This window comes from Leishmania martiniquensis, chromosome 31 (genome assembly GCF_017916325.1).
Source record: "Leishmania martiniquensis isolate LSCM1 chromosome 31, whole genome shotgun sequence".
In the NCBI taxonomy this organism is placed as follows: Eukaryota; Euglenozoa; class Kinetoplastea; order Trypanosomatida; family Trypanosomatidae; genus Leishmania; species Leishmania martiniquensis.
In genome coordinates, this window is record NC_090166.1 from 1,524,738 (window position 1) to 1,549,227 (window position 24,490).

The following is a 24,490-nucleotide window of genomic DNA, read 5'->3' on the forward strand; positions in this document are numbered from 1 at the left end:
GCACCGAGGGAGACGTACCCCGATGGGAGCCCCTAGAATGGGAGCGTCGCCGAGGCGGCTTGCAAGGCGGGTATTGTGCAGAGCTTGAGGCAGAGGTGATGCCCAGCTGGCCACGTTGGCACATCGCGGTCACGTGTCTGTGTGTGTGTGTGTGTGTGCCGATGCTTTGCGCCATGCAATCAACCTGTGAGAGGCCCGGGTGAGCGAAGGTGTCGGCTCATGTGCGTTGTGAGGCGACGGAGAAGCACCTGACGGAATCTGCGACAAAGCCACTCGCACCGGTTTGCAGAGAAGCATGCACTATACCTGTGCTTTGTGGCGAGAGGCACGCACCGGTACTCGTTAGCCTTCCGTGGCACGCACCACGCTGCAGGCGCGATTCGCACTGGGCACGAGCGCCTTGGGGTGTTTGAGCGGCAACTAGACCTCAGTACTGCCGTCACCTATGCGACAGCGGGTCCTTGATGTGGATGCTTGCGCCATTCTCACTCCACTTGTACTCCACTTCCTCATCAGCATGAACGGAGTCGCTGCGGAAGCCGCCCGGAGCATTGAAGAGGGATTGCGAGGACGGAGCCTCCTGGACACCAAAAGCAACTCGCGGCACAGAGCCCTCCGATAAATCTTGATCAGGTGCACTCTCAAGGTGTCCGCTTTGCTTTTTGGTAGAGAAACAGAAGAGGAGCGCCACACGAGCAAATATAAAGAGAAAGCAGCCAATCATAAAGAAGCGCAGGTACTTCTCGGTGTCGCCAGTTACATAGCCATCCGCCGTCGAGCCCGGCTGCTCGTAGACGTACATTCGCATCTTCGGATCCCACCCGCCCCCTCCACCTTGCTGCGCCGCCTGTTGTTGCTGCTCCGCACTATGCTTCCATTTCCCGTCCTTGACAGTCTCGTACGCCTCATTCACCGCTGCAAATCGCGCTGAGTTGCCCTCCGCCCCGCTGTCCGGGTGAAACCGTAGCGCCAGACGGTGGTACGCCTTTTTGATCTCGTCCTTACTAGCGTCTGGCTTTACGCCAAGGATCTTGTAGGGGTCGAAAGGGCCGACGCCTGCCGCAGCCAGCAAGCGCGCAGACGTGCGAAGCATGCCTGCTATCTGCTGGCTGCTCTGCTACGCACGCACAACCACGTGTGAGCTGCCAAGGAAGCCAAGGCCACTGTTGATGACCTGTATGGCTTTGCCGCAGATATCCCTATGGGAGAAGTGAGTGATCGTGCAGGAAACTCAAACAAACGACAAAGGAAGAGAAGACCAGCAGTGAGCGGCAGAGGGGACAACCCAAGACATGGAAAAGAGGGGCGCTGTAGAGGAATACGTCACGCGACCCACAGGGGCTCAAAGCAAAAGTTGCCTCAGAACGCAAGCCACCACTGCACGTGGCAACTGTGTTCACCACACGCATCAACGTTCACGAGCGGCATTTGGGAACCACTCAGCCCTGAGAAAAGGGTGTGGCGAACGTCGGAGAAAACAAAAAAACGCTGCCTCACATGGGCAGAATTGATGCTATTTCGTGGCTCGTCATGTGTGTGCGATCCTGTCGCTTCCTGCAGCTTGCGGTATGAGCGCGGGCGCCAAAGGGAAGTATTCAGATACCGCTCGCAGAAAAACAGTGAGCACGTCGCCTCGCTCCCCGTCGTATCGTCTGCAGCGCAGCATGTTTTCCGTGTCACAGGGATGCATAAGCCACATGTGCTGGTCCAACTCTTGGCACCATGAGAAGCTCACTAGCGGTCGAGGCGACGCCTCCATCACTTCGGTCGGTGCAACCATCGACGGGGCGTTTAGAAAGCTGAGATTAGGCACCGCCACCCGCAGATCAGCAAGGCTCGTGTGAGAGGAGTTGTAGAAGCCCAATTGCGGTACCATGAAGTCGGCGTTGAAAAGAATGCACACCGTGGTGAGGACCGCATCTGCGCTCTTGCCAAGGGAGCTACCAAGATTGTAGGTCGCCTCCAGCCACTCCACAGATTCCCCAAGCACGTCGCGCTTTGACCTGAACACCCACGGAGAGCCCGCGCACAGTTGGCGTGCGCCATGTGCAAAGCTTGCCCGTGTGCATTGCACCGCAGCAGCGTCCCTTTTCATCGACGGGTGATATGAGGAGGGACGGATACCTGGTGCACGTACTCGACAGCGGTCATGAACAACCCACGTCCGCCGAGAGATTATGGTGCTGGAGACGCAGACACAGAGGAATGGGTGAGAGACAAAGGAGGGAGAAGGCGTTATGTTATCAAGCTCGCGTCCTAGACGATGTTGATACATGAAGACATCCTCAGAACAGTCCACGTAACAGACAGCACAACAGAGAAAGGCACTGCTACTATTTGGCATGAGTACGTGGGGTGGCGCAGGGAGACAACACTACTGTCCGCTTCCTACTCTCCCTGGCGCGAGTGCTCTTGTGCCACTCGCATGAGCATTGCATGGACGTCGTCGCCACCACAGATCGCGAAAGCGGTGGCAGCCACCAAAACGCTGCACACGCTATTCAGGACATCGAGCGCGGCATCACCATCAACGTTATCTACATGCAGGGGTAGCCCCTCTATTCTGTTTTTCAGGGAAGCCACTGGCCGAAAACCGTTTGCAGCACAACGCGTGTTGAGCAGAAGTGGGTGATTGAATACGGCCGCGCCTTTTATAACTGCAGAGGCAGCAGGCGAGGGTCTACAGTGAAGCGAAAAGGGGGAACAGCGAACGAGAAAGTGCACAACGATGGACAAAGCCCAAAACAAATGGGGGATGAAATGGGAGAAAGGCTACGGTTCGCGTGAGGCGACGAAGAGAGAGAAGGAGAAAAAGGGAGGGAGGGGAGGGGGGCGAAAAGGAGGAGAGAATCAGAGCGCACATGCACAATAGGAAAGGTGGAGGTAAAAAGAGGGGAGGGGGTGGCAAAAAAATGAGAATGTGTCCAAGAGCGAAAGAGAGAGAGAGAATGGGCGTGGCCTCGCCAGTTGGGGCGTTTGAGTGCAAGCAGTTAACGTCAAAACAAAACCGTGACACGACCGAAGAAGAGAGATCAATGAGCTAAAGAGGTGGCACTCAAGCGTTCAGTGATCCTCACCGAGCCCAGGTGCTATACGGGAGCACACTTCGAGCCACCACCACCCCATCAATGCAGGGTGAGCGTAGGGCTTCACGGTACGTGAAGCAGGAAACCTCAACCGATGAGCGCATCAGCAAACGGGAGGGGGGTCACTGCTGTTAGCTACATCAGAAGTCCGCCGTCAAGCAAGATCGCAGCCACCCCGCAGAGATGTTGCGGCACTAACGCATTTCTACTTGCGGTCCATGCGCAGCGCCCACACAACGTCAAGATGGATTACACTAGAAGCAACCACACCTCGCCTTCTGCGGCCTGCCCTTAGCGCCCGCCGCAATTACGACTGGATGCGCCTCCACTTGATGCGCTTTGAGCTCCGTGTCGTTCGCTGTCACCCCTACGCAGTTCTGCAGCTCCTCTGCCCGTTTCTCAGCAGCCTCGCGTGCCGCATGCGCCTCCACGAGCACCCGTTCAAGCTCCTTGATGCGCTCCTCAAGTGTACTCGCGTTCTCGCCAGCAGCAGCTTCGATCGGTTCCGAGCGCGTCGCTTCGCCACTTGTCAGCGCTGGAGAGCGAGGCCGATGCTCCAACTTCTTCAGCAGTTGTTCGATTTCCGCCCGCTGCTCCTCAACCTGCCGCTCTGCCTCGCAGAGCGTGGCCTCCGCTTGCTTGTGAGACGCGACAAGGTCGTCGTATTTTCGTTGCGCCTCCGCGGTTTCCCTCTCCAAAGCCTCTACCCGATCCACCATCGCTCTCTCTTTGTCTTCCTGCTCCTTCTCCGCACTGGGCTGCGTTCGGTTCAGCGACATCTTTCTGGAGCATGGGCTCGACCGCTCGCTGGAGGCGTTGCGTGCCGTGAGCACCTTTTCCAGCTTGGCCACAGTGTCCTTCTCGTGTTGTTTGCTCGTCTCGAGGTCTGCCTGCAGGCGCACCACGTAAGCCATCAGCTCACGAATGCGCTGGTCACTCGCTGCCTTCTCCTCCGCCTGACGTTGGGCCTCCGAGTCGTCTTTTGAGATCCGCTTCCGTACATGGCGCGGCGTGCGAGAATGCGGCGTTGGCGTGGATATCCGTGGGGTGAACTCGTCATCGCTCTGCTGCGGCTGCTGCTGCGCGCGGCGCTGCTGTTGAAGGCGCTCGCACCACGCCTTTAGAGAAGCAATCTCGCCCGCTGCGTTCTGCTGGCATGCAACGTTGTCCCTGCGCGCCGCAGCACATTCTTCCTGTGAGGCCTGCAGCTCCTTACGCAGCTGAGCCACTTCCGCTCGTGAAGTGCGATCATCCGCGCTGATGCCATGCGCTGCGAGCTGCTCCAACTGAGCCCTCGCCGCACTTTCCGCCTCGAGATCGCTCTTCACCTTCTGCAACTCACGCCTCAATGCGCTCTTCTCGACCTCATCCTTGTTGCGCGCCTTACGCATCTCCTCCAGGCTTTTCTCCGCCTCGGCTAGCTGCTTGTGACCCGACTCAGCTTTTTGCGTGTGCTGTGCTGCGGCACGCGACTCCGCCAGTGCCCTCTGCGCTTCTTTTTCAGCCATCTCGCGTGCTGCCTGCTCCTTCGCTAAAGCAGCCTTCACCTCCTCCACGGTAGCCTCAGCCTTCTCGCGCAGCTGCCGTTCCTTTAAGAGGTCGGCCTGCGCCTTTCGAGCGTCATCCACGACGGCCTTCAGCTTTCGCATGCTATCGGCCTCCTGTTTCGGGTCTGGAGTAGCCGGGGAAGATAGTCGCGCCTCGAGCGCCTTTGTTTGCTCCCGCAGCGCCGCCACCTCAGCTTCAGCGTTGATTCGCGCAGCCTGCTCCTTCTCTAGTGTGTCCATCCACGCCTGCAGCTCTTCCTTAGACATAAATGCGCGCTGATTCTCGGCCTCGCCGGCTGCCTTCTGCGCCAACAGCTCCTCATTTCGCATCCTTAGAGTTCTAAGCTCCTTCTCTTTTTGGACAACGTCCTGTGCTGCCTGCGCCTTCGCAGCTTCCGCCTTCTTCCTCTCTGTCTCAGTGGCTGTGAGCTGCTGCCGGACCTCCACTAGCTCCCTCATCAACTTCTTTTCAGTCTCTTTGCCGGCAGCCGCGGCGTTCATTTCCTTGCGCACCTTCTCCTGCTCCCGTGCCAAATCCTCCTCGGCGCGCTTCTGGAGCCGTCGGGCTTGCGCGGCAGCCGTCTTGGCTTCCGCCAGCTCCGACGCCAGCTGCTTGCACGTTTCTTTCAAGTTTTCCTCGAGAAGCCGCGGCTGCATGAAGGCGCGACGCGCGGGCTCTGCCGCGCACATGGCCTTACCCTTCGCCGGCTCATCCTGCTGGGCAGCGCGTTGAGTCCCGTCTGCCAGCACATCGCTGTGGAGACGGGGCACGGCGATATGCTCATCCTTGCGCCGCGCATTCCCCGTAACGTCGCGGCTTCGCAGCATATCCTCGGTGGCGCGCTGGTGCCACTGGTCTGCGCCGTTGCTTTCTCGTCTCGCCTCTTCCGCCTCTCGTTGCAGCAGCTCCGCGATCTCCTGCTCCGTCATGTACTTTAGGCGCTCGACCCGCTCGCGATCGTGAAGCTCGACCCAGGTGTCGTGCTCCTCTCGGAGCAGCTTTGAGCGCTCCGCCCGCTCCCGCTCCTCCTGCATGTACCGTATGACGCGCTGCTTTCGCAGGAACTCGTCGAGCGACTGCACCTCATCACGCACGCTGGAGCGCCGACTGAAGCGGCTGCTAAAGTGCGAGCTCGTAACGCTTCCATGGCGGCTGCGTTCACAGGAGTTGTCGGCATGGGAGGGACCCGTAGTGTCAGCCCCAACCTCCACGCTGGTTTCTTCACGAAGCACAGACATGAGAAAGGGAACGCCACGGCTCCAGCAGAGAGTCTAGCAAGCGAAAAGGTATCGCTGCCAGCGCAGGGAACGAGACGCCGTCGCCGTTGACGTGTGACTCTCAGAAAACGTGGCAAGCGTCACTGGCTGTTTGCCGCACAATTGCCGTAAGAACAAAGTGTGAAAATGATGAGCCCGTATAAGACAGAGGAGGGGTGTAGTAATCGACATGCAGGGGCCTCGCGGGGGGGGGGGGCAGACCCTCACAAAGAAAGCAGGGCACCTAAACCCCATTTCCACGGCCGGTGTCCTCTCTTTTTTGGCAGCAAGAGTCGCAAAGACACACACTTCAGTGTCATGTGCGGTACGATGGGCGCCGCTTATCACACTTTTGCTCCCTTTTAACGCTTTTTGTTGTTGCTGTTTCTCAGCAGGAAATCCTGAGTGAAAGTAAATGATGAGGCAGCGATAACCAATGAGCAAGAAACCGGAACGGCTCCGTCAGTGTAGGCCGCAGAGCACCCGCGACCCTCCCTTTCATTTCCTCTCGCTCTCCTCATTTCATCCTGACGCCTGTCCTTCACCCCGTCCCCACCCTCTCCGGACTGCAACGCGAGGACACACAAACGAAACCAGCGGCTGCGGGGTAGCGTGAAGAGGGACAAGGACCGATCGTCGTCACTTCGCCCCATACTCGCCATGGAAAAAGAAAGACGTAAACGATGGGCGCTAAGATATGAACACATCCACTCACATTCACACATGCGCTAGGCACTACGCCTTCCGCTGAGGCGCCAGCAACCACATCCGTACGGGCGTGGGAGGCCCCAACGTTTACTGCCACATATCCTCGCGGGGCACACACAACTCCTCTGTCGAAAAATATCAGCCGGGGAGGAAAGACACGCGCCCTTCCACCAGAGTGGCTAACACCGCAAAAGTTGGACAAGTCGTGCACTCACTCGCTCTCAGTCCCTCTTGCGACACTCCAGCTTTTCTTTGATGGCACGCATCTTCCTTTCGTACTCAGCCTTCGACACCTTCATACGGCGCACGAGCTCCGCTTGCATTCCTCCCGCCTCGCGAACTTGATCGCCGTAGCGCTTGCGCATGTGTGGTTCCTCCACGACAACCTCAAATGCCTTCGCAGCCGCGTGAGAGACCACAGCCACCACGAGCACCACCGGACTGCCAGACAAGAGTGCGATGCCGTAGTAAGCCGACATTCCGAGCGACGAGTCCGGGTTGTTGAGATAGCGGTAGATGCCACTGTAGTTCAGCTTCGCCGGGACATCTTCAATGAAGAAGTCACCGTAGAAGTAGCCGTAGTCGCCAATGGCCTCGTACACACTCCAGCTCACATACGCGTTGATGCCGACAAGCAGCATGCCCACAATCATCACGAAGCAGCGTGCCTCGCCGCTGCCGAACAGCGGCATCGTCCAGGTAAAGTACTTGACGGCACATAGGCAGTAGGATAGGTTGGTGATTGTCACACTGGCATTGTAGATGCGCTTCCAGTTGCCAAAGGCGGCCTGCGGCGAGGCGTAGTGGCGGGAGAACCACTTCTCGGTGGACTCTCGCCTAAGGAGGTAGCCAAGGAAGCCGTTGTGAAAAACTCGCCAGGCAATCACATGAAGGGCGTAAACCCATGCCGGGAGAGGCAGCAGCAGCGTCGCCAGCAGATAAATGATCGTCAAGGCTAGAAGCAGGTCGCTGGCGCGGAAGATGTCGAAGTGCATGAGCACCACGAGCTCGTTGTGCTCTAGATAAGCCTCCCTGCCATTCCCGTACAGCACCTCATTCCGCTGCTGTTCTTCCGCCGTCGGTGACGACAGCACATTATACGTGCGGTCAATGTGCGGGTTCTCGACAAACACCAGGAACGCCAGTTGGCACAGGTGCCCAAAGACGCTCATGTAGAAGAGCGTATAGGACTTGGTCATGACCGGCACCCCGTACATGAAGGCGTAGCCGACCGTGTACATCGGATGCGGGAACATTTGAAAGATGCCGTCAAAGGTCAGGTTTTTGTCGAGAAGGAAAAAAAAGTCGCCCCAGTACCACGCGAAGTCGCCCACGACGCGATGCGCGTCTGCCTTGCTCCAGAGTGCAAACGCAATGGAGGCGCAGCCAAACACAACGCACAACACATCCACAGGGGACCTGAGGCTCACCCGCCCGCAGCAGACCACAGACAGCACGCAGTACGAGACAAGGTCGTTGGCGAGGATGACATTCTCAATCTGGCGAAACAGCATCCACGCATTGAACTCGTCTGGAAACGAGGACACACTGTACACGGTGTTGTCCTCAAAGACAACGCACGCCTCCAGAAGGCGTCGCATGAGCGGGTAGTCTTTGATCATGCGACGGTAAAACTTGAGGAAGGCGCCGTGACGTGATTGGTAGTGCAGAATGGCTCCGATGCCGATGTTATACGCGAGTCGCCAAATAGCAAACTGAGCGCAGAAAAACCACATGGGCAGCATGTGCGTGAAGTAGAGAAGCCCCGTCATCCCAACGGCTAAAGAGGTCCCAGTCCAGATAAGCGTCGCCGGACTCTGCCACGATTTCGGTTTTAAGAGAGAATCCAGCACCGACATGGTGTCCGGAACGCGGAACCGGGTGCCGTCGTGCAGCAGGCCATAACTCCCCTCAAGGTCGGAAGAGGTGGTGGGCACCTTTTCGTTCCCAGACGCGCCTCTCGAAGGCATCTTGGCGTGTCTTTGAGTGAGAGTGTGTGGCTGTAAGGATGTGTGGGTGTGACTGCATGCATCGATGACAAGCGATAAAGAAAGTGGTACGTGACGCACCAAATAGAAAAACGTGAAAGTCAGCGACTTCTTCTGGTTGATGGAAACGAACGCTAACGCGGAATCTGTGATTAGGACGTCGATCGCGCTGGGCCGCTGAAGAGAGGTGAAAATCAGCTGAGAACGTTACTCTACACGGTGGGATGATCTTGATGGAGGAATACCCCAGCAGGCAACCAACCGCTTCGCCACGGAAAGAACGGGCGTCGACCACGCCAGCCAGCAAAGAAAAAACCAATAGGGTCAGAAAACGGCAAAGAGCGAGAAGCGAGGACAAGCAAGTGAAGAAACGTATACGTTATACTGCAATGCGTGAGAAGCACACCGCGAGGCGTGCGCTTGTTGCCTATCTGAAACGTCGTACCGGCCTTCAACGCAAGCCGCAGCCCACATCGAAATAGGGGCTCCACGCTACATGCCTATGGCGTGAAGCAGATGGGAAGCGCACAGCCTCCACTTGCTTAACCTGTTCGCGCGCTGCGACTCTTGCCAAGATGTGTACTCTCCATGTGTGTCACCCACGCCATTCTTGGAGCCATGCCCGATGCGGTGGGCACAGTCCACACAAGCGCGCTCGTCACGCCCGTGCCAGGCACCCAGTCATTCCACACAAAGCCACACGACGGAGAAGAGGGAAACGGGAGGGGGGCGAAGGTGAATGGCGGCAAGGGGAGAGAGAAAAAGAAGACCAAAAGATCGTTCTGAGTGAAGACCTCCCAGCAAACACCGAAGGCAACACAAAACGACAGCCTCTAGAGATTACTCCCGCGTCCCGATAGCGGCCAGCACGTGTTCGCCGCCGACCACGTCCCCCTCTTTAACAAAAAAAGACACCCGGCCCTGCTGTAAAGCCTTTATAGGGTGTTCCATCTTCATTGCTTCCAAAATCATGAGAACCTGACCCTTTTCCACGACATCGCCGCTCTTCACGACGAGCTTGGCGACCTTGCCAGGCATCGGGCTCAAGATCTTCTCTGAGGCACCAGGCACCGCTGCCGCATCCCCGAAGCCGTCTCGCAATGGCAGGAGACGAATCTGGTGCAGCCCAAAGCTGCCAATGATGGTGACGTCGCCTTCCGTCGCGACAGCCAGCACCGTGTGGCGCATGCCGTTCTCGAAGAGAAAGGTGAAGTCGTTCATGATGCTTCTGTGGTCGCGGTGCTTCGAGGTGACAGGGCCGGAGCCGACCGCGAACGACCCCTCATGGCCCTCGACGCTGAAGAAGATCTTGTGATAGTTTGCACCCTCTGTGTGCAGGCGTACCTCAACCGGCCTGTTGTTGATGTAGAGATGCATAGCGGCTTTGGTGTCACCGTTGAGGCGGAATGCGCCCCGCCAATTATCACAGCGGTTTAACAGGCAAGCGGTGGCCGCCATGGCAGCCACCTCAGGTGTCACCGCGGGGGCGGTGAGGAGCTGCGCTTCGTGCTCGCCAATGAAGTTGGTGGTCACCCCGCCGCGCGCGAACTCCTGCGTCTCACAGCATCGCTTGAGGAACTCGATGTTTGTGTTGATGCCAGCCACCTTGTACTCCGACAACGCCTGCCGCAGCCCTTTCAATGCCGCTTCACGATTGCGACCCCACGAGATGACCTTGGCCAGCATGGGATCGTAGTGGATCAGTACGCTATCGCCCTCGCGAAACCCGGTGTCCAGTCGCATGCGCGTCGGCCCACGCACCCCCTGGAACGGCTCCCGGATAAACGTAAGCGGGCCACTCTCAGGAAGAAAGCCTCTCTCCGGAGACTCCGCGTACACGCGTGCCTCGATGCAGGAGCCGACCAACGCGATGTCCTCCTGGGAAAACGTGAGCGGCTTGCCCATGGCCGTCTTGATCTGCAGCTTGACCAAGTCCAGCGGTGCACCTTTGATGCGGCACACCTCCTCCGTCACGGGGTGCTCCACCTGCAGTCGCGTATTCATCTCCATAAAGTAAAAATCGCCAGTGCTCGTGTCGAATATGAACTCCACCGTGCCCGCACCCACATAGCCAACCGCCTTTGCAGCCTGCAGCGCTACCTCCCCAATGCGCTGTCGCATCTCCGTGGACAGGTGAGGTGCCGGGGCCTCCTCCAGGATCTTCTGATACCGCCGCTGCACGCTGCAATCGCGCTCGAAAAAGAAAACCCCTCGGCCGTGCTTATCGAAAAAGATCTGGCACTCAATGTGTCGCGGGCGCGTCACGTAGCGCTCCAAAATGACACGGTCATCCTTGAAAAAGTTGGTCGCCTCCCGCTTCGCGCTCTCAAGCATGAAAGCAAAGTCCTCAGGCCGCTCTACAATCTTCATGCCCTTCCCGCCGCCTCCCGACACCGCCTTGATGAGAACTGGAAAGCCTACCTTGCTCGCCTCCTCTGCGAGGAAGCGGGCATCCTGGTTTTCTCCGTAGTAGCCCGGCACCACAGGCACGCCGGCGGCCTCCATGATGCGCTTGCTCTCACTTTTAGATCCCATAGACACGATAGCCGACGCCGGGGGACCAATGAATTCGATGCCGGCGCGGACAACGGCCTGCGCGAAGGCCGCATTCTCAGATAGAAAACCGTACCCAGGGTGAATCGCGTCCACGTTTAGCTGCTTCGCGACGCTGATGATGTGGCCACCGCGCAGGTACGAGTTCACCGCGGGTGGGGGACCGATGCAGACAGCCTCGTCCGCCTCAACAACGTGCTTGGCGTTCCTCTCAGCCTCGCAGAAAAGCGCCACAGTGCGGATGTGCATCTCACGGCACGTGCGAAAAACGCGGCATGCGATCTCGCCCCGGTTCGCCACCAGCAGCTTCTCTAACTTGCGCTGCAAGTTGAGATCTGAGTAGCGCATCATTGGTGCGGGCAATTCGAGGGGAGCGAGCACTACTCCCAGGCACGCCAAAGGGCAGTGAACAATGACAAAACAGATATGAAACCGGCACCTTTGTGCACGCGCATCTCTGTGTGAATGTGTACGCGCGCGCTTCCCAAGAGAGCACGGCGAAAAGGCCTAGCAGGTGAGAGACGACAAGACGACACGGTGTTGCGTGGTGCAAGCAATCGGTCGAAGGAAAGGAGAGTAAAAAGCATTGCTGTTCCGCGCGCGAGAGGGTGAGCGAAGAACGGCACACGATAACGAAAGCGGCGTTCCCGATCCGCTAGGAGACCAAGGGAGGAAATTTACACATCAAGTCCTCTACATATTCTAGGAGTGACAAGCGCGTCGCCCGCTTTTTCTGGGCCGATGCCTTGCGAGCACAACGGTGCCATACAATCAACTTCGCCACGTACCGGCATTTTGCGTCGCCTATCCGCTTCGACGGATGCCATGAATCGAGAAACCCACTGATGGCGGCTATGCTCGGCGCTGCAAGGGATGTGCGAATAGGCTCTGCAACACGAACGCGGTCGCCCCACTCAGGAGCCGACGCGAAACGACCCCAGCGGCGTCAGCTCTCTTTCCAGAAGAGGATGAGCAGCGAGGAACTGCTCTGCGTCCTGCAAATCGCGCTGGAGAAGATTCGCCCGCTTCGAGATGGAGTCCTGCTCTGCGCCGCGCAGCAGCGAAGCCACATCGCCGCGGTGATACTTTTTACCATAAAACAGGCGACACACCATCGAAGCCTCTTCGATCATGCAGCGCGCGTTGTCTCCCCTCCATTCGAACGGGTCAATGGGAAGAAGGCCATCACCTAAAAGCCCAAGACGAAAGTGGGCAGCCTCATCCTTGATGGCGGGTGTCGTGCCTGGTAGCGCGCAGACACAGCTCCTGCGCTGCGACGAGTTGCGAATCACACCTCTCAGCGCGTCGTGCATGCCATCCATGTTTGCATCGAGTGATGAGTGTTTCGAGGAGTTACGGATGAGTCGCCAAGCGCACTCCGACGCGCGGGTGCGCCAGCAGTGCAAGGCGATACCCCTCCCCACCACGATCGACACATCGGACTCGTGGGCGAACAAGACGTTCGCGCTGTGGCAGTCGAGCTCAGATACGCCGCACTCCACATCAAAGAGCACCGCTATTCTACTTGGGTCACGCGCCACCAACATCTCAGCAAAAGGGGCGGCCTTAGCCATGGTGATGATGGCGTCCGCGTTGGTGCCAAGGCCGTAGTCCTTGCGCAACGACCAGGTATCACTGCCGTCACGGTTTTCGTAGGCGCTGTGCGCCCCGGTATCCCAGTCGATAATGCCGCCAAACCGTAGAAACTCTGTGCGAAGGGTGCGCAGCAAGACCCCCTCCGTGCACTGATAGGCCGACTCGCCGATCGCACAGCCGGGAAAAGCAGATCCCTCCCTAAGAAGTGTCAAGTCGGGGGAAACGATGCGCCACCCGCGAGCGGGGCGCAGCACCGAAAGGAGTTTTCTTTCCGTGCACCCCAAGTCTGTCAGCAGTTTCACAGTTTGCTCCGTCAAAACACAGCGCCGCATCTTCGCCCGCTCGTACGATGGATTTGGCCGCCGCTCGATGATCGTCACATTCGATTCTCGCCACCGCATGCCAATCCCCATGGCGTACGTCCCAACGCAGCTTCCCACGAGGATGACATGGCCCCACGGCTTGACGGCGTACATGGCCGCTGCTGAGCGACCAAGACAGAAGAGGAGGAGGAGGGCAGAGCGGGAGAGGGAATAACCACGTCGCAAGCTCTTCTCGCACAGAAGAGCGTGGTAGCACACATAGTACGACAAGACAACGATTTGCCCGTCACCGTGGCGGCGAAAGAGCGCTACGAGCAGAAGCCGAGGCACGAACGCCGCAGGCAAGGGAGGGGGCCGTGCGGCAGCGTTACACGTACGAATGCCCCCGTGAAAGGAGCTTGAGGGGGGCCAAGTACTCTTCCAGTTACAATTCAAAGTATCGCTATGACACCTACAGCAGGGCCTATCTACATGATCTCGGCGATGAGTTCGTCAATACCGATACGCGCCACCTCAACCGCACCGTCCTGTGACAGCTTGAACGACCACCACCGTGTACTCTTTGTTCGCGTCCGGCGCCACAAGAATGTCGACACTGCCGCAGCTGATTCGGAGAAATGTTAGCTGGTCACGCCAGTCGATGGTTCGAACTGTTGAAGTGGTGAGGTCGATGAATCCGCCCAAGGTGTCAGCGTAGCGATGCGCTTCCTTGGAGCTCCCACGAAAGCCCGCAAAACTAAGCAGCTTCCTCTTCTGCGGCTCCATGATAAAGTAGCCAAGCACCCCCTTGTGGTGGGCAATGCGGTTCAGTATATCCTCCACATTCTGGAGGTGGGCCTCACGCTCCGCCACCGCGGGGTTAGCCTTGTTCATTGAGTTCTTCCGCACGAGTCACTGAAAACGTAATGAGAAGAAACCGATAAAGGCAGAAGAACGTCCTAGATATATGAAGCGATTCATCGGCGTCCAATATGTCCTTTGTCAACGCAAGAGGAGCATGTCCCGCAGGTGGTGAGGCGCACCACCTCTCGTGTCGGGAAAAGGCAGACGTGCAGAGCCGCCCTCTTAGAGCATCATGCAGTTCTCCAAATGCTCGTTAACTCATTCAGAGAAACCCGAGGCACCCATATGTCGTCGCCGATCCTGCTGCTCTTTGTACATCTATCGTACATGGCAGGCATGGCCACATAGAGACAGGAGAACAAAAAAACACGAAACGAAATGCGTCGAGCAAAAAAAAAAAGATGAAGCAGTGGCTTCCTGTACATCTCCTTGCCAGCCGCGCTTGCGGCTGCCATACATCGATGAAGTCAGGCAACAAAACACATTTGCTAGAGCGTCTGTCTCGATACGACAGCGAAGGACGGGAAAGTCCGCGCCCGCAAGCGATCCACCTCGTGCTTCAGACGTACGAGCTCCTCCTGCTGGGACCGCGCCAGCTCCTCCAGCTCACTGGTGCAAAAGATCTCCTTCGCACGTGCAGCCCTTGCGCGTGAGCCATCCGCGCGCGTCTCGAGCATACGGTACACCGCTGCATTCGCGCGCACCGTCTCATCAAGTTCGCCACATTGAGCACCCACTATTGCGTTCTCTGTCACGCGTTCCGCGATCTGGTTCTTCAGTCGCCGCAGAACCTTCCTGCGCTCCTCTAGTTTTGCACACATGTTCTTCTCCACGAGGTTCATGTGGCTCTGAATCTTCGCGAGCGTCTTCTCCTCCGACACCTCCGCGTCGCCGCTCAGCCACTCCTGCATCTGGCGAGTGACACGAAGCGTATGCAGCTGTCTCAGCTCCACCTGCAGCGTCCCCGCGCAGTACCTAAGCCGCTCTCCCTCCCACTCAAGCAGCTTCATCAGCTTTCGGTGCGCAAACACTTTGCTGAGAAGCGCGCGACTCTCTGCGTCGCTCTGTAAGATGAGCTCGTTGTACTGGGCCACATCGTCGCGCCACCGAAGATTGGAGGATGCAAACGCCGACGCTGACGTGGCCCCCTCGTCCTGGATTTGGCCCTGATGCAGTCGGCACACCGTGTGGACGTCCAGAAGGCGGGTCACCGAGCTGACCCGGACGTCATCCATCCCCTTCCCTGTACGCTCTATCTGCTGCAGAATCAGCTTGCATTGCTCCTGCGCCTCCTCCACGTCTGCTAAAGCTCGCTGCTCCTCTGCCTCGGCTCCATCGGCCAGCTGCTGCAGCTCAGCTATCGTCTGGCAATGCTTGCAGAAAGCTGCCCACTGTTCCGCCGTGCACTCTGGCACCGGCGCGTCAGCAGCCGGCAGCGGTGCCTTGCCCTCCTGAAAGCGCCGCTGCCATCGCACAAAGCGCCGGTGCAACCTCTCGCCCGTCGTGCCGTCGTGAAAAGGTGCTGAGGCGCTGACGCCTGCCGCGTAGTTGTCCCTCTTGCTCTCCGTCGCCGCCAGCCGGGCCTGTGCGGCAGTAAGCAAGCGCTTCTGCTTCGCCACGGCCGACTCTGCACCTATCAGCGCGTCACGCAGAGCCTCACGCTGCTGGCCCAACAATCGGTGCTGCCGATAGGCGGCAATCAAGCACAGCCGCTGCTGATGTAGTAGAGCCAACTGCAGCTCCGCCTCTTCAACTTCCTCGGCCGTGCTCAGTCGCAACTGGCGAGCCTCGCGAAGCTGCTCGTCAAGCTTCGCAGCCGTCTCCTGGTTCTTCTCTTGCAGTGACTTGAACTCGCCGTTCAGGGCCTCCCTCTTCGCCTCTACACGCTCACTCTCCTCTTTGAGCTTCTTGGTGTAGGCATCCATGACGCGCGTCTGCTCCTCTGTGCGCTCCTCTGGCGGAACGAAGCTGTCTCGTGTGTCGTCTGCAAAGTCTGGCAACGGTACATGCACCTCCAGTCGCTCTACCTCTTTTTCCAGGCCGTTCATCCACAGCTGCAAAGCCGCCTCATCCACCGGAGACACAACAACCACCCCCTTGGTAGGGGCGATGAGTGCCTGCGCCTCAGCGCTCAGCTCCTTGTCCTCGACAGTGAACAGTGACTTTGGGTCCTCTTCGCGGTCGACGACCGCCGTAAACAGCTCCTTTGGAAGGCTACCCAACTGCTTTCCAATCGTCACACAGCGCAGCGTTCGCTCCTCCACCTGGGCGACGGACACTCTCTTCAAGTCCTGCAGGTCGGTGAAGCGGGCGTTGAAGGCGTCCTTGAGCGCCAGCGACCGGCCCTTGATGAGAAGAGACTGAAGCACCATACGGCATTGAGTGTACACATCCGCGTCGTTCAGCATCGCGGCGTCAAAGTCCTCAGCTCCGCAGAAACTGCCAGCCGCTTGCGTCGCAGACATCGACATGCTCGGCACCTCAGGCGTCATGCGTCGACCCCCAGCAATCTTCTCCTGCAGCTGGCGGAGAAAAAGTGCTTTGCGAGAGAGCGACACCTCGGCCCGTGTCCTCCGATGGATGTGGAAGTTGTGCACCTTCAGTTCGGGGGTGTTCATGCTCACCACCTTCATCCACGGCACCTCCATCTCATCCCAGCAGCGCCGCTTGATAGTATCCTGAAGGTATTCGTTGAGGATGGCGTCGTAGAAATGCCTCTCACGCATGTCCAGCACCGCGCTTTCGCATTCCGCCAAGAACTTGTCGCGTTGCTCCTCCGTCAAAAACGTCTCGAGGGGAACCTCCGCATCCTTGTCAGACATCACCTTTGCCCACAGCTCATGCACATCGGACAGCTGTTGGAGAAGCACCTCCCGCTCTGGTACCGTATCGTTCGCTTCTACAGCGGCCGCCGTCTCGTCAAAGGAGCCCACTAGTGCCGCATCCACATGCGTCCACTGAGGCGCCTGCCACCTACCGCAGACACCCTGCACCTTCAACGCAACGAGCTGAAGAACTCCATCATCGCCGCCGCACACCACTCCTGCGCCGCCGTCGACGGCGGCCACAGTCGTGATACCGCCGCGAAACGAGGATCGCGCAGCATGCATCCACAGTGGCTTTCGCTTCTCACGTGAGGGCGGAATGGGTGTCATTTGCAGCTGATATGGCGTCAAATCACGCGCAGCGATGCTCCCGTCACGGCCACACGAAATCACTGTCTCATCGTTGAGACGCAGAAAACAACTGCCGCCGCTGCTATGGTCATGAATCAGAAACAAGGGCCGCGACACCTTTGCCTCGCCTTCCCGTTGGCGGTCGAGCATATACACCTTGGAATCATGGTCTGCTGAGTGCACAAAGAGGTTCAGAACATCGGGAGTAGCGTAGCACACCAGTGCATCTGTGATCGGGAAGTCGAGCCGCCACGAGCCGCGCAGAAGCGTATCGGCGCGGTGCGTTGTCGCAGCGTCGCCGTTGCCTGGCGGCTCCATAAGGAAAGCATCACCGTTTTCGCAAACCACCAGAAGAATCGTCTCCGTCGGCACCCACCTGGCCACGCGAATAGGTGCAAGAAGACTGGCGCGAGCCAAACCACAGTCCTCCACGTCGCCACCCTCGTAGCGCAAAAAACGAACCGCATCTCGGCCACAGCATACCAAGGTGCCGACCCCATCTGCCTCCACAAGCGTCGGACTCCCCTCCGAGCAGTTGTGGGACCACACCTCCCTCCCATCAACACAGTCGAAGCAACACAGAGTCGCGTCCGCGAACAGGATCGCTATCTGAGAAGAGGCAAGTGCGCACGCATCCACCGCCACCCTGCACACCCGAGTAGCGGCGAACGCCCTCACACTGTTCTGTTGGTAGAGAGCCACGCCGCCATCCCGTAGTACCCACGCTACCAATGCCCCGCCGTTCACAGAAAGGCACTTGAGGGTGGAGGACTCCGTCCAGTTCTTCACCAGCCGCCAGGCTGCACCCCCTTCAGTGCGCTGGGTAGAGAAGGTCACTGCCAACAAGCCCCGCTGCGTGCTCAGCAGAAGCTTGTCTGTGCACGTGGCGGTCATACGGCACGGGCGCGAGGGCAGGTGGCCAAGAACGCGACGCTTCTCGGTACCGTCATGGAGGTTAATACAGAGCAGATCCCCTGATTGTGTGAAGATAAACGCACTGCCATCCTGCACAAGCATCGCCGCTGCACCCGCTGCCGCTGGCGCCTTGCAGACGTCGCGGCATGTCTGGCTCACATGCGAGTACACATGCACAGAGCCCTCCTTTGTGGCGTAGCACACCGCCTCCGTCTCACAGACACATGCTGCCTCGATCTCCGCCTCGACAGCGAAGCACTTCCGGAATCCTTTGCCCTCATCCGTATGGGAGTAGCCTACAATGCCGTCACTCTTGCAAATGGCAAAGCGCAGAAAAGACTCCTCACGAACACCGGCAAGGAGTGCCAACGGCTCCTCCGTACACTGGAGTGTCACGCGGTCTGCGAAACCGTAAGCGCCACTACGCGTGCCTCGCCGAAAAACTGTCACCGCCGTAACAGGGACCGTCGCCAGCACAAAAAGCTCCCTCTCATCAGCAGTAAACGCGATGTCCGAAACACTTACGGAGATCTCCGTTTCCGTGACACCGAGGGACTGCAGAGAGCCCGCATCGAAAAAATGCAGCGCGACGTGCAGCCGCCTCTCCGTTACGCAAATCACACCCGACGAGCTGACCACGATTTTGTCGATAGCGTACTTCCCGCTAGCAAACGGGAGCCAAAGGTGCTCGCCAGCCTCTTCTACAACAACCACGCCGTTGTCAGCAGGGACGAGAACTCGATTGCCATGCGATGCAAACACACTTGGTGACCCACACCCAACTACTTGAACTAGGCTTGGTGTCATTCTCCAGTCACGAAAAACCGCTCTTCAGTGAAAGAAGCAGTGGATTATCCGCTTTGCACGCCAACGCGAAAAGAGTAAAGAGTACGTCGAGGAGATTATGAGCTGTGACAGACACCTGCCACCAACCTGAGAGGCCATAGTGGTGTCGCCTTCTTTTACCACGTCTCGACTCCTCTTAGTGACAAGAGAGGCAGCAGGCTAGCCTCGGGAAGCCCCCGCCTAGGACCAAAGATGGCCTGCCCTGAGCCGTCACCGTACGAGAACCCACCGAGCACCGGTACGAAACCGGTTTGCTGTAGGTATGGTTGAGATACACAGCAATTTCGACAGCAGCGCAAGGATTGTGCACTTGATTACAAGAGCACTGTTGATATAATGTCATGCTTCGCCATCACATGTTTTCACGAGTCTTCGATTCCACCGTCTCTAAACACCGACATCCCTCGAATACAAAAAAAACAGTAAGAAAGGGAGAGAGAGAGAAAGAGGAAGGGGCTCTGGAGGTTGCGGACCGCGCTACATGTACCAAGCGCACGCAACACCATCTCCTCGGCATTCCAGTTCCTTCGCCGTCGACATGTTCAACTCATCAGTGACTCTTTACATGTGCAACCGCGTCACCAGCACCACACACACACACACACGACTTAGAAAGATGCATCAACTATGGGCACGTGAAAGCGGCACACGGAACGTAGAAAGAAACGTAATAAAACAAAAGAAGATAGAGCACCCTTCTGCGCGTCATAAGCAGTGAGATTGCGATGGCTGCACAACCCCGTCATTGGGCCGTGGTCCGCGGATGCGATATACACGAAGCAAACCGCATTGGAAGTGGGACAACAGTGTGTCTGGTGTCGTCTTCCACCATCACGCAACACCCAGGCCGCGCTGGATGGCGTGTATCCATTCCTCCATGCTTTCCCGGGAGGCAGCTTCGAACCACATCGATTTGCCGCTCGTTGTATGGAGTGCAAATACGTGCTCGCGCTTCGCCGTGCTCACGGGCACCGGACACACACTCTGGATGTGCTCTAGGCTCAGCGCCTTCCCCTCCGTGTCAGACTCCTTGTCGGACATGATGAAATGACCCTTGTGCACCTGCAGGAACCGTTTCCTCCACGAGTGGTTCTCACCGCCCTTCAGCTTGTTCAGATACCCCGCGAAAAAAACGTCCTTGTTGATCTGACCAACAGGCGTGCTCTTGGGCTCCTCCACCGACTCGCTAGAGAGAATCTCCGTCACATGCCCCATCAGCGCCTCCTTTACATCGTTATCAATCCGCGAATTCTTCTTCATTGTGTGCATAAACACTTTGAGGCCCTCCCGCACGTAGGGAATGCGAAAGATATCTCGCACGCTCGGACGCTGAGCCGCATCACACACGAGGGTCTTTCGGATTACCTCCCTAAAGTCCGCCGAGTACACCTCCGGCAGTGGCTCATAGTCCCCACTGAGAACCTTCGCCATAAGGCCTTTCATGTTGGTGGACGTGAACGGTCGCTTCAGTGCCATTATTTCGTACAGGAGGACACCCAGCGACCACACATCGGCCTTCTTGCTGTAGCGCTGATTGTTCCACAGCTCCGGCGCGAGGTAGTACGGCGTGCCACAGAACGTGTTCGCCACAACGCCGGAGACGGTGTCATCGTATTGGTGACTGAAACCGAAGTCACCAATCTTGATCAACCCCGTAGACGTGAGAAGCACATTGGCCCCCTTGATATCGCGATGCAGCATCTTGTGTGCATGAATGTGGTCTAAAGCAAGGCACAACTGCAGAAAAAGGAACAGAGCTTCGTGCTCCTGAAAGTACTTGAAGTCCGTTGCCCGTGCCTTGATCTGGCGGTCCAGATCGCCTGAGTCGGCGAATTCCATTACGATCAGCAAATGCTCGTTCTCTTCTTTGTCTTCTATGTACTTGATAATGTTCGGATGGTGGCAGTTCGCGAGACATTTGATTTCGCTGTACGCGTACGTGCGGTCGCGCGATGACATCTTCCCGAGGTCCATTGTCTTGGCAACAAAGATCGCCTTGTCACTAAGCCGCTCCACCAGCCACGCCTCGCCGTACGAGCCGGTGCCTATGAGTTTCTTCTTCATGTACTTCACATCTCCTGTCGAGCCAGGAGCGCCAAGAACGGAAGAAAAGGCGCTCATATTCGTTTGCTAACCACCGAGAGCTGTCGAAAAAAGGTCAAGGTGACAATGAAAAACTGTGGCCGTATCAACCACAACAGCCAAGGCGCAAGCAAAAGGAGGCAATGGATGAGGAAGTCTATGACACAAAGTGAGAGGTGCATTCACGGCCGCTGCTGACCGTGAACGCCGTCAGTGGCGACACCAGGGGCATGTGAGTCAGCCACTTCCTTCCGCGTTCACGACGAAAAAGACATTCAAAAGCGTGCGATACATTTCGTGAACCAGTGCAAGACGTTTTTCCAGTGTATCCGCCTTCTCCAACAGCTGCAGCGACCCGCAGGCGTTTCCCTTCGCGAAGATCAATGTGGCGGTACCCTCCCGCTCTGCACGTGAAGAAAAGGGCAGAGAAGCCTACCAAGATGAGAGGTACCATCAGCTGTGGGTGCACAGCCACATTTCAGCTTATGTTTTCTCCGCACGAACGCACGTGCTCAGGCACCCACCACGCACCCGAATCTCAACTTCCCACAAAGCTCCCCAGCGACTCCCTTCCCCCTCCCCGCTCATTCCATTTTCCGACAAAGCCGAAACCCCTGATGCTACACGTTCGCGTTCGCGTGAGTGTCATGCGTTCCTGTCAGCAGCCCTGAGACACCTCTCTTGCGGGCTACGCGTACAGCGATCGTGAAAATCCGCGAGTACCAACGACAACGGCGGGGGCAATCCTCCTGATTTCTGAAACCTGGCCGTTGCCCGCATCCTCACCCTCAGCACCTTTGCCGGCGCCAGCACTCCCCAAGCTGCAGCACAGCATGCCCAGGACTCATTGGCTGCTTTCCCGAAAGTTTTTCCTCTTTCTTCACCTCCCCGTGACCCTCGGGACTGAGGCACCGTGTGGGAAAGAGAGGGGGGGGATAGGCTCAGACGCTGCCTGTCGAGGGCGCAGGCGCGCTTTACGTGCTCCTATCCTTCTAAGAAGTGCACTGGCACTCCTCGACCAAAGCCCCCCTCAATCCTTCGGCACAGGAGGCCTCAAGCGTATAAGCAGACGGCGATGTACTCCAAAAGGCTCTCTAGTGCACCCGAGTGGCCCAGTGTGAAGAAGCACATGTTACCCTATTCTTACCTGTAGCTGCCAGCGACAGCGCTCACGCAAAGCGCACGTGAACAGACGTTCAGCTTTCTTTGCGTTCTTTCTTTCATGAACCTCAGCCTTTGATGCTTTCGTATGTGCCAATGTATACGAAGCGTTCGCGACACGCCGACCTCCGCTTTGTAGCTCACGTAACCACGTTAGTCATACTCCACAGCAACCTATTAAAGGCGGGTAGGTAGTGCCTCACGCTTGTCTGAGCATACCTTCTTTTTTGGCGCTCTCGTCGTGCCGTAGACAGACTCTAGCTTGTGCATGTGGCTGGAAAGAGGCACAGAAACTCCATGTAGAAGCCTTAAACGCCATCTAGTCGACCTCCCACTGCTTACACTCCCACTCCCGCTTCTATCTCACTCCCTGACAAAGCCTCCAGAACCCAAGCGAACCGTTGTCCATCTACCTTCTCTTCCCTTGGGCACGACGACAGTGGCCATATTACTCGTTCGCTTGGCTGGGTGTACCACTGCAGCATCATCTTGCGCCAGCCAGTCCACGATTACTGTGGTCAGCCATTTTTCTAGTTTCCTGCAGCACCCTCATGTCCGTCGTGGAGGAGGTGTACGCTGAGGGTCGCCGCAGCGTTCTGGAGGCGCGCTCCTCGCAGGCGCACCGGTTTCGTCCCACCACCACCATCACCATCAGTGAACCAAAGCGCTTTTTCCTGCTGCTCATCGGCGTCTACGCGTGTATATGCACTTCCATTACGTACGTGTACAACCTCTTCTCGGGCCAGCTGCAAGAAAAGTACGATTTCACTCAGCAGCAAATGTCGGTTATTACAACCATGTCTAACATCCTTGGCATTGTCGTCTTCCCTCTAGCAGGCCTGTATGACTACTACGGTCCACGCCCCCTCTTCACGATCGGCATGACATTTTTGCCCATTGGTGGGGTCCTGTTTGGGCTGGCGTTTGCGGATGCCATTGACGGCAGCGTCCTGCGCTTCACAATCTTTAGCGCCCTCCTCGGCATCGGAACCTCCATGTTTGACATTGCAGGTCTCATGACTATTCTCAGCGTGTTTCCCAGCAGTCGCGGTGCTGTGATTGCTGTCATGAAAACTTTCATTGGCCTCGGCTCCGCTATTTTCGGCGCCATTCAGCTGGCCTTCTTTGACGAAAACATCACCGGATTCTTTTACTTTCTCTCAGCGTTTGTCGCTGTTGTCGGAGTGTTCTGTGTTGTCTTCGTCAAGCTGCCGCCGTACCAGCTGACAGGCTACGAGGAGAACTATCTGACAGAGGCAGAGAAGGAGAAACGGCTCTCGACAAAGAGGGCATATCTGGAGAAAGTGCCATCTCCTCGTCGTTTTGTCTTCGGCTTTGTGCTTGTTGCCTTTCTCATTGTATTTCTTCCCCTCCAGAGCGCCGTTGTCGCGTACCTGGGGTTGGGGCATCTCTACAAGGTTGCGTTTGCCGCCGTCACGATTGGCGTCATGGTGCTGTACACCGTCATCGCGATTCCCCTTCGCTGGCTGGACGTGGGGAGCGCCAACATTGCCGAGAACCTGCTTGAGGCAACTCAGACACCGGAGTTGGCCGCCCGTACCATGTCGGGTAGCCACATGACTGCTGCAGAGCGCCTCAGCATGCACATTCACACCACCCGCACGAGCATTGCCGATCAAGCCATCTTTAGCGCAGCTGGCATTGACGAGTCCCTTCACATTGCACCGCAGTACCAGACAACCTTCTTTCAAAGTATCTGTACACTGAAGCTCTGGGCCCTCGCCTACTCTCTCTTCTGCATTTTCGGCACTCAGATGGTCATCATCGTCAATGCTCGCTTCGTGTATGCCGCGGCCTCCGAGACTCACATGACACAGGAGATCGCCTCGCTCCTCACCGTATTCAACGGTGCGGGCAGTGCTGTGGGTCGAATCATCATGAGTATCTTTGAAGTGTGGACGCAAAAGCGTAAGCCGGAGGAGCGCATTCCGCTGACCATCGCGCTCTTTATTCCATCCCTGATTCTGCTGACCGCTTCCCTTATGCTTCTCTTTGTGTGGAAAGAATGGCTTTTGATCCCGTTTGGCCTCACTGCTCTGGGAAACGGCTTTTCTGCGGCCTCCGTGGTGCTTGTCATGCGCACGCTCTATGCGAAGGATGTCGCCAACCACTACAACTTCATGTCGCTCTCCTCGCTCACCAGCTCGCTGCTTCTCAACCAGATGCTTTACGGAAACTGGTACACAAAGGAGGCACGGAAGCAGCACAGCAACATTTGCATGGGTCGGCAGTGCATCTTTGTGCCCTTAGTCATCATGAGTGCGTTGCTCTTCACCAGTCTTTTATCCACTATGTATGTTCACATACAATACAAGACGTTTTGTGAACATGCACTTGCGGAGCGCGCGCAACTTCGCGGAGCACGCGCCCGATCCTCCCACGCCAACG

General features: G+C 57.4%; 10 protein-coding genes across 10 annotated transcripts in view; 1 reads left to right on the top strand and 9 right to left on the bottom strand.

The window, feature by feature from the left end:
• Window positions 1-439: 439 nt before the first annotated feature.
• Window positions 440-1,093, bottom strand: LSCM1_01627 (uncharacterized protein; the record flags this gene model as incomplete). Its single annotated transcript, XM_067319228.1, has 1 exon — window positions 440-1,093. The coding sequence occupies one exon, from the start codon at window positions 1,091-1,093 to the stop codon at window positions 440-442; it is 654 nt and encodes a 217-aa protein (XP_067176507.1).
• Window positions 1,094-1,528: 435 nt separating this feature from the next.
• On the bottom strand, window positions 1,529-2,275 carry LSCM1_01628 (uncharacterized protein; the record flags this gene model as incomplete). Its single annotated transcript, XM_067319229.1, has 1 exon — window positions 1,529-2,275. The coding sequence occupies one exon, from the start codon at window positions 2,273-2,275 to the stop codon at window positions 1,529-1,531; it is 747 nt and encodes a 248-aa protein (XP_067176508.1).
• Window positions 2,276-3,340: 1,065 nt separating this feature from the next.
• Window positions 3,341-5,872, bottom strand: LSCM1_01629 (uncharacterized protein; the record flags this gene model as incomplete). Its single annotated transcript, XM_067319230.1, has 1 exon — window positions 3,341-5,872. One exon carries the CDS (start codon window positions 5,870-5,872, stop codon window positions 3,341-3,343), a length of 2,532 nt encoding a protein of 843 aa, XP_067176509.1.
• A 947-nt stretch (window positions 5,873-6,819) lies between these two features.
• LSCM1_01630 (uncharacterized protein) lies at window positions 6,820-8,568 on the bottom strand (the record flags this gene model as incomplete). The annotated part of the gene is made up of 1 exon (XM_067319231.1): window positions 6,820-8,568. The coding sequence occupies one exon, from the start codon at window positions 8,566-8,568 to the stop codon at window positions 6,820-6,822; it is 1,749 nt and encodes a 582-aa protein (XP_067176510.1).
• An 858-nt stretch (window positions 8,569-9,426) lies between these two features.
• On the bottom strand, window positions 9,427-11,490 carry LSCM1_01631 (uncharacterized protein; the record flags this gene model as incomplete). Its single annotated transcript, XM_067319232.1, has 1 exon — window positions 9,427-11,490. The coding sequence occupies one exon, from the start codon at window positions 11,488-11,490 to the stop codon at window positions 9,427-9,429; it is 2,064 nt and encodes a 687-aa protein (XP_067176511.1).
• Window positions 11,491-12,053: 563 nt separating this feature from the next.
• LSCM1_01632 (uncharacterized protein) lies at window positions 12,054-13,211 on the bottom strand (the record flags this gene model as incomplete). The annotated part of the gene is made up of 1 exon (XM_067319233.1): window positions 12,054-13,211. One exon carries the CDS (start codon window positions 13,209-13,211, stop codon window positions 12,054-12,056), a length of 1,158 nt encoding a protein of 385 aa, XP_067176512.1.
• Window positions 13,212-13,571: 360 nt separating this feature from the next.
• LSCM1_01633 (uncharacterized protein) lies at window positions 13,572-13,931 on the bottom strand (the record flags this gene model as incomplete). Its single annotated transcript, XM_067319234.1, has 1 exon — window positions 13,572-13,931. One exon carries the CDS (start codon window positions 13,929-13,931, stop codon window positions 13,572-13,574), a length of 360 nt encoding a protein of 119 aa, XP_067176513.1.
• Window positions 13,932-14,389: 458 nt separating this feature from the next.
• Window positions 14,390-18,799, bottom strand: LSCM1_01634 (uncharacterized protein; the record flags this gene model as incomplete). The annotated part of the gene is made up of 1 exon (XM_067319235.1): window positions 14,390-18,799. One exon carries the CDS (start codon window positions 18,797-18,799, stop codon window positions 14,390-14,392), a length of 4,410 nt encoding a protein of 1,469 aa, XP_067176514.1.
• Window positions 18,800-19,669: 870 nt separating this feature from the next.
• Window positions 19,670-20,959, bottom strand: LSCM1_01635 (uncharacterized protein; the record flags this gene model as incomplete). Its single annotated transcript, XM_067319236.1, has 1 exon — window positions 19,670-20,959. The coding sequence occupies one exon, from the start codon at window positions 20,957-20,959 to the stop codon at window positions 19,670-19,672; it is 1,290 nt and encodes a 429-aa protein (XP_067176515.1).
• Window positions 20,960-22,632: 1,673 nt separating this feature from the next.
• Window positions 22,633-24,490, top strand: part of LSCM1_01636 (uncharacterized protein) — a gene marked incomplete at both ends in the record, with an annotated part of 1,908 nt that continues 50 nt past the window's right edge. Inside the window, one exon of the mRNA XM_067319237.1 lies at window positions 22,633-24,490. This exon is cut by the window's right edge and continues 50 nt beyond it. Within this exon, the coding sequence (XP_067176516.1) occupies window positions 22,633-24,490 (1,858 nt within the window).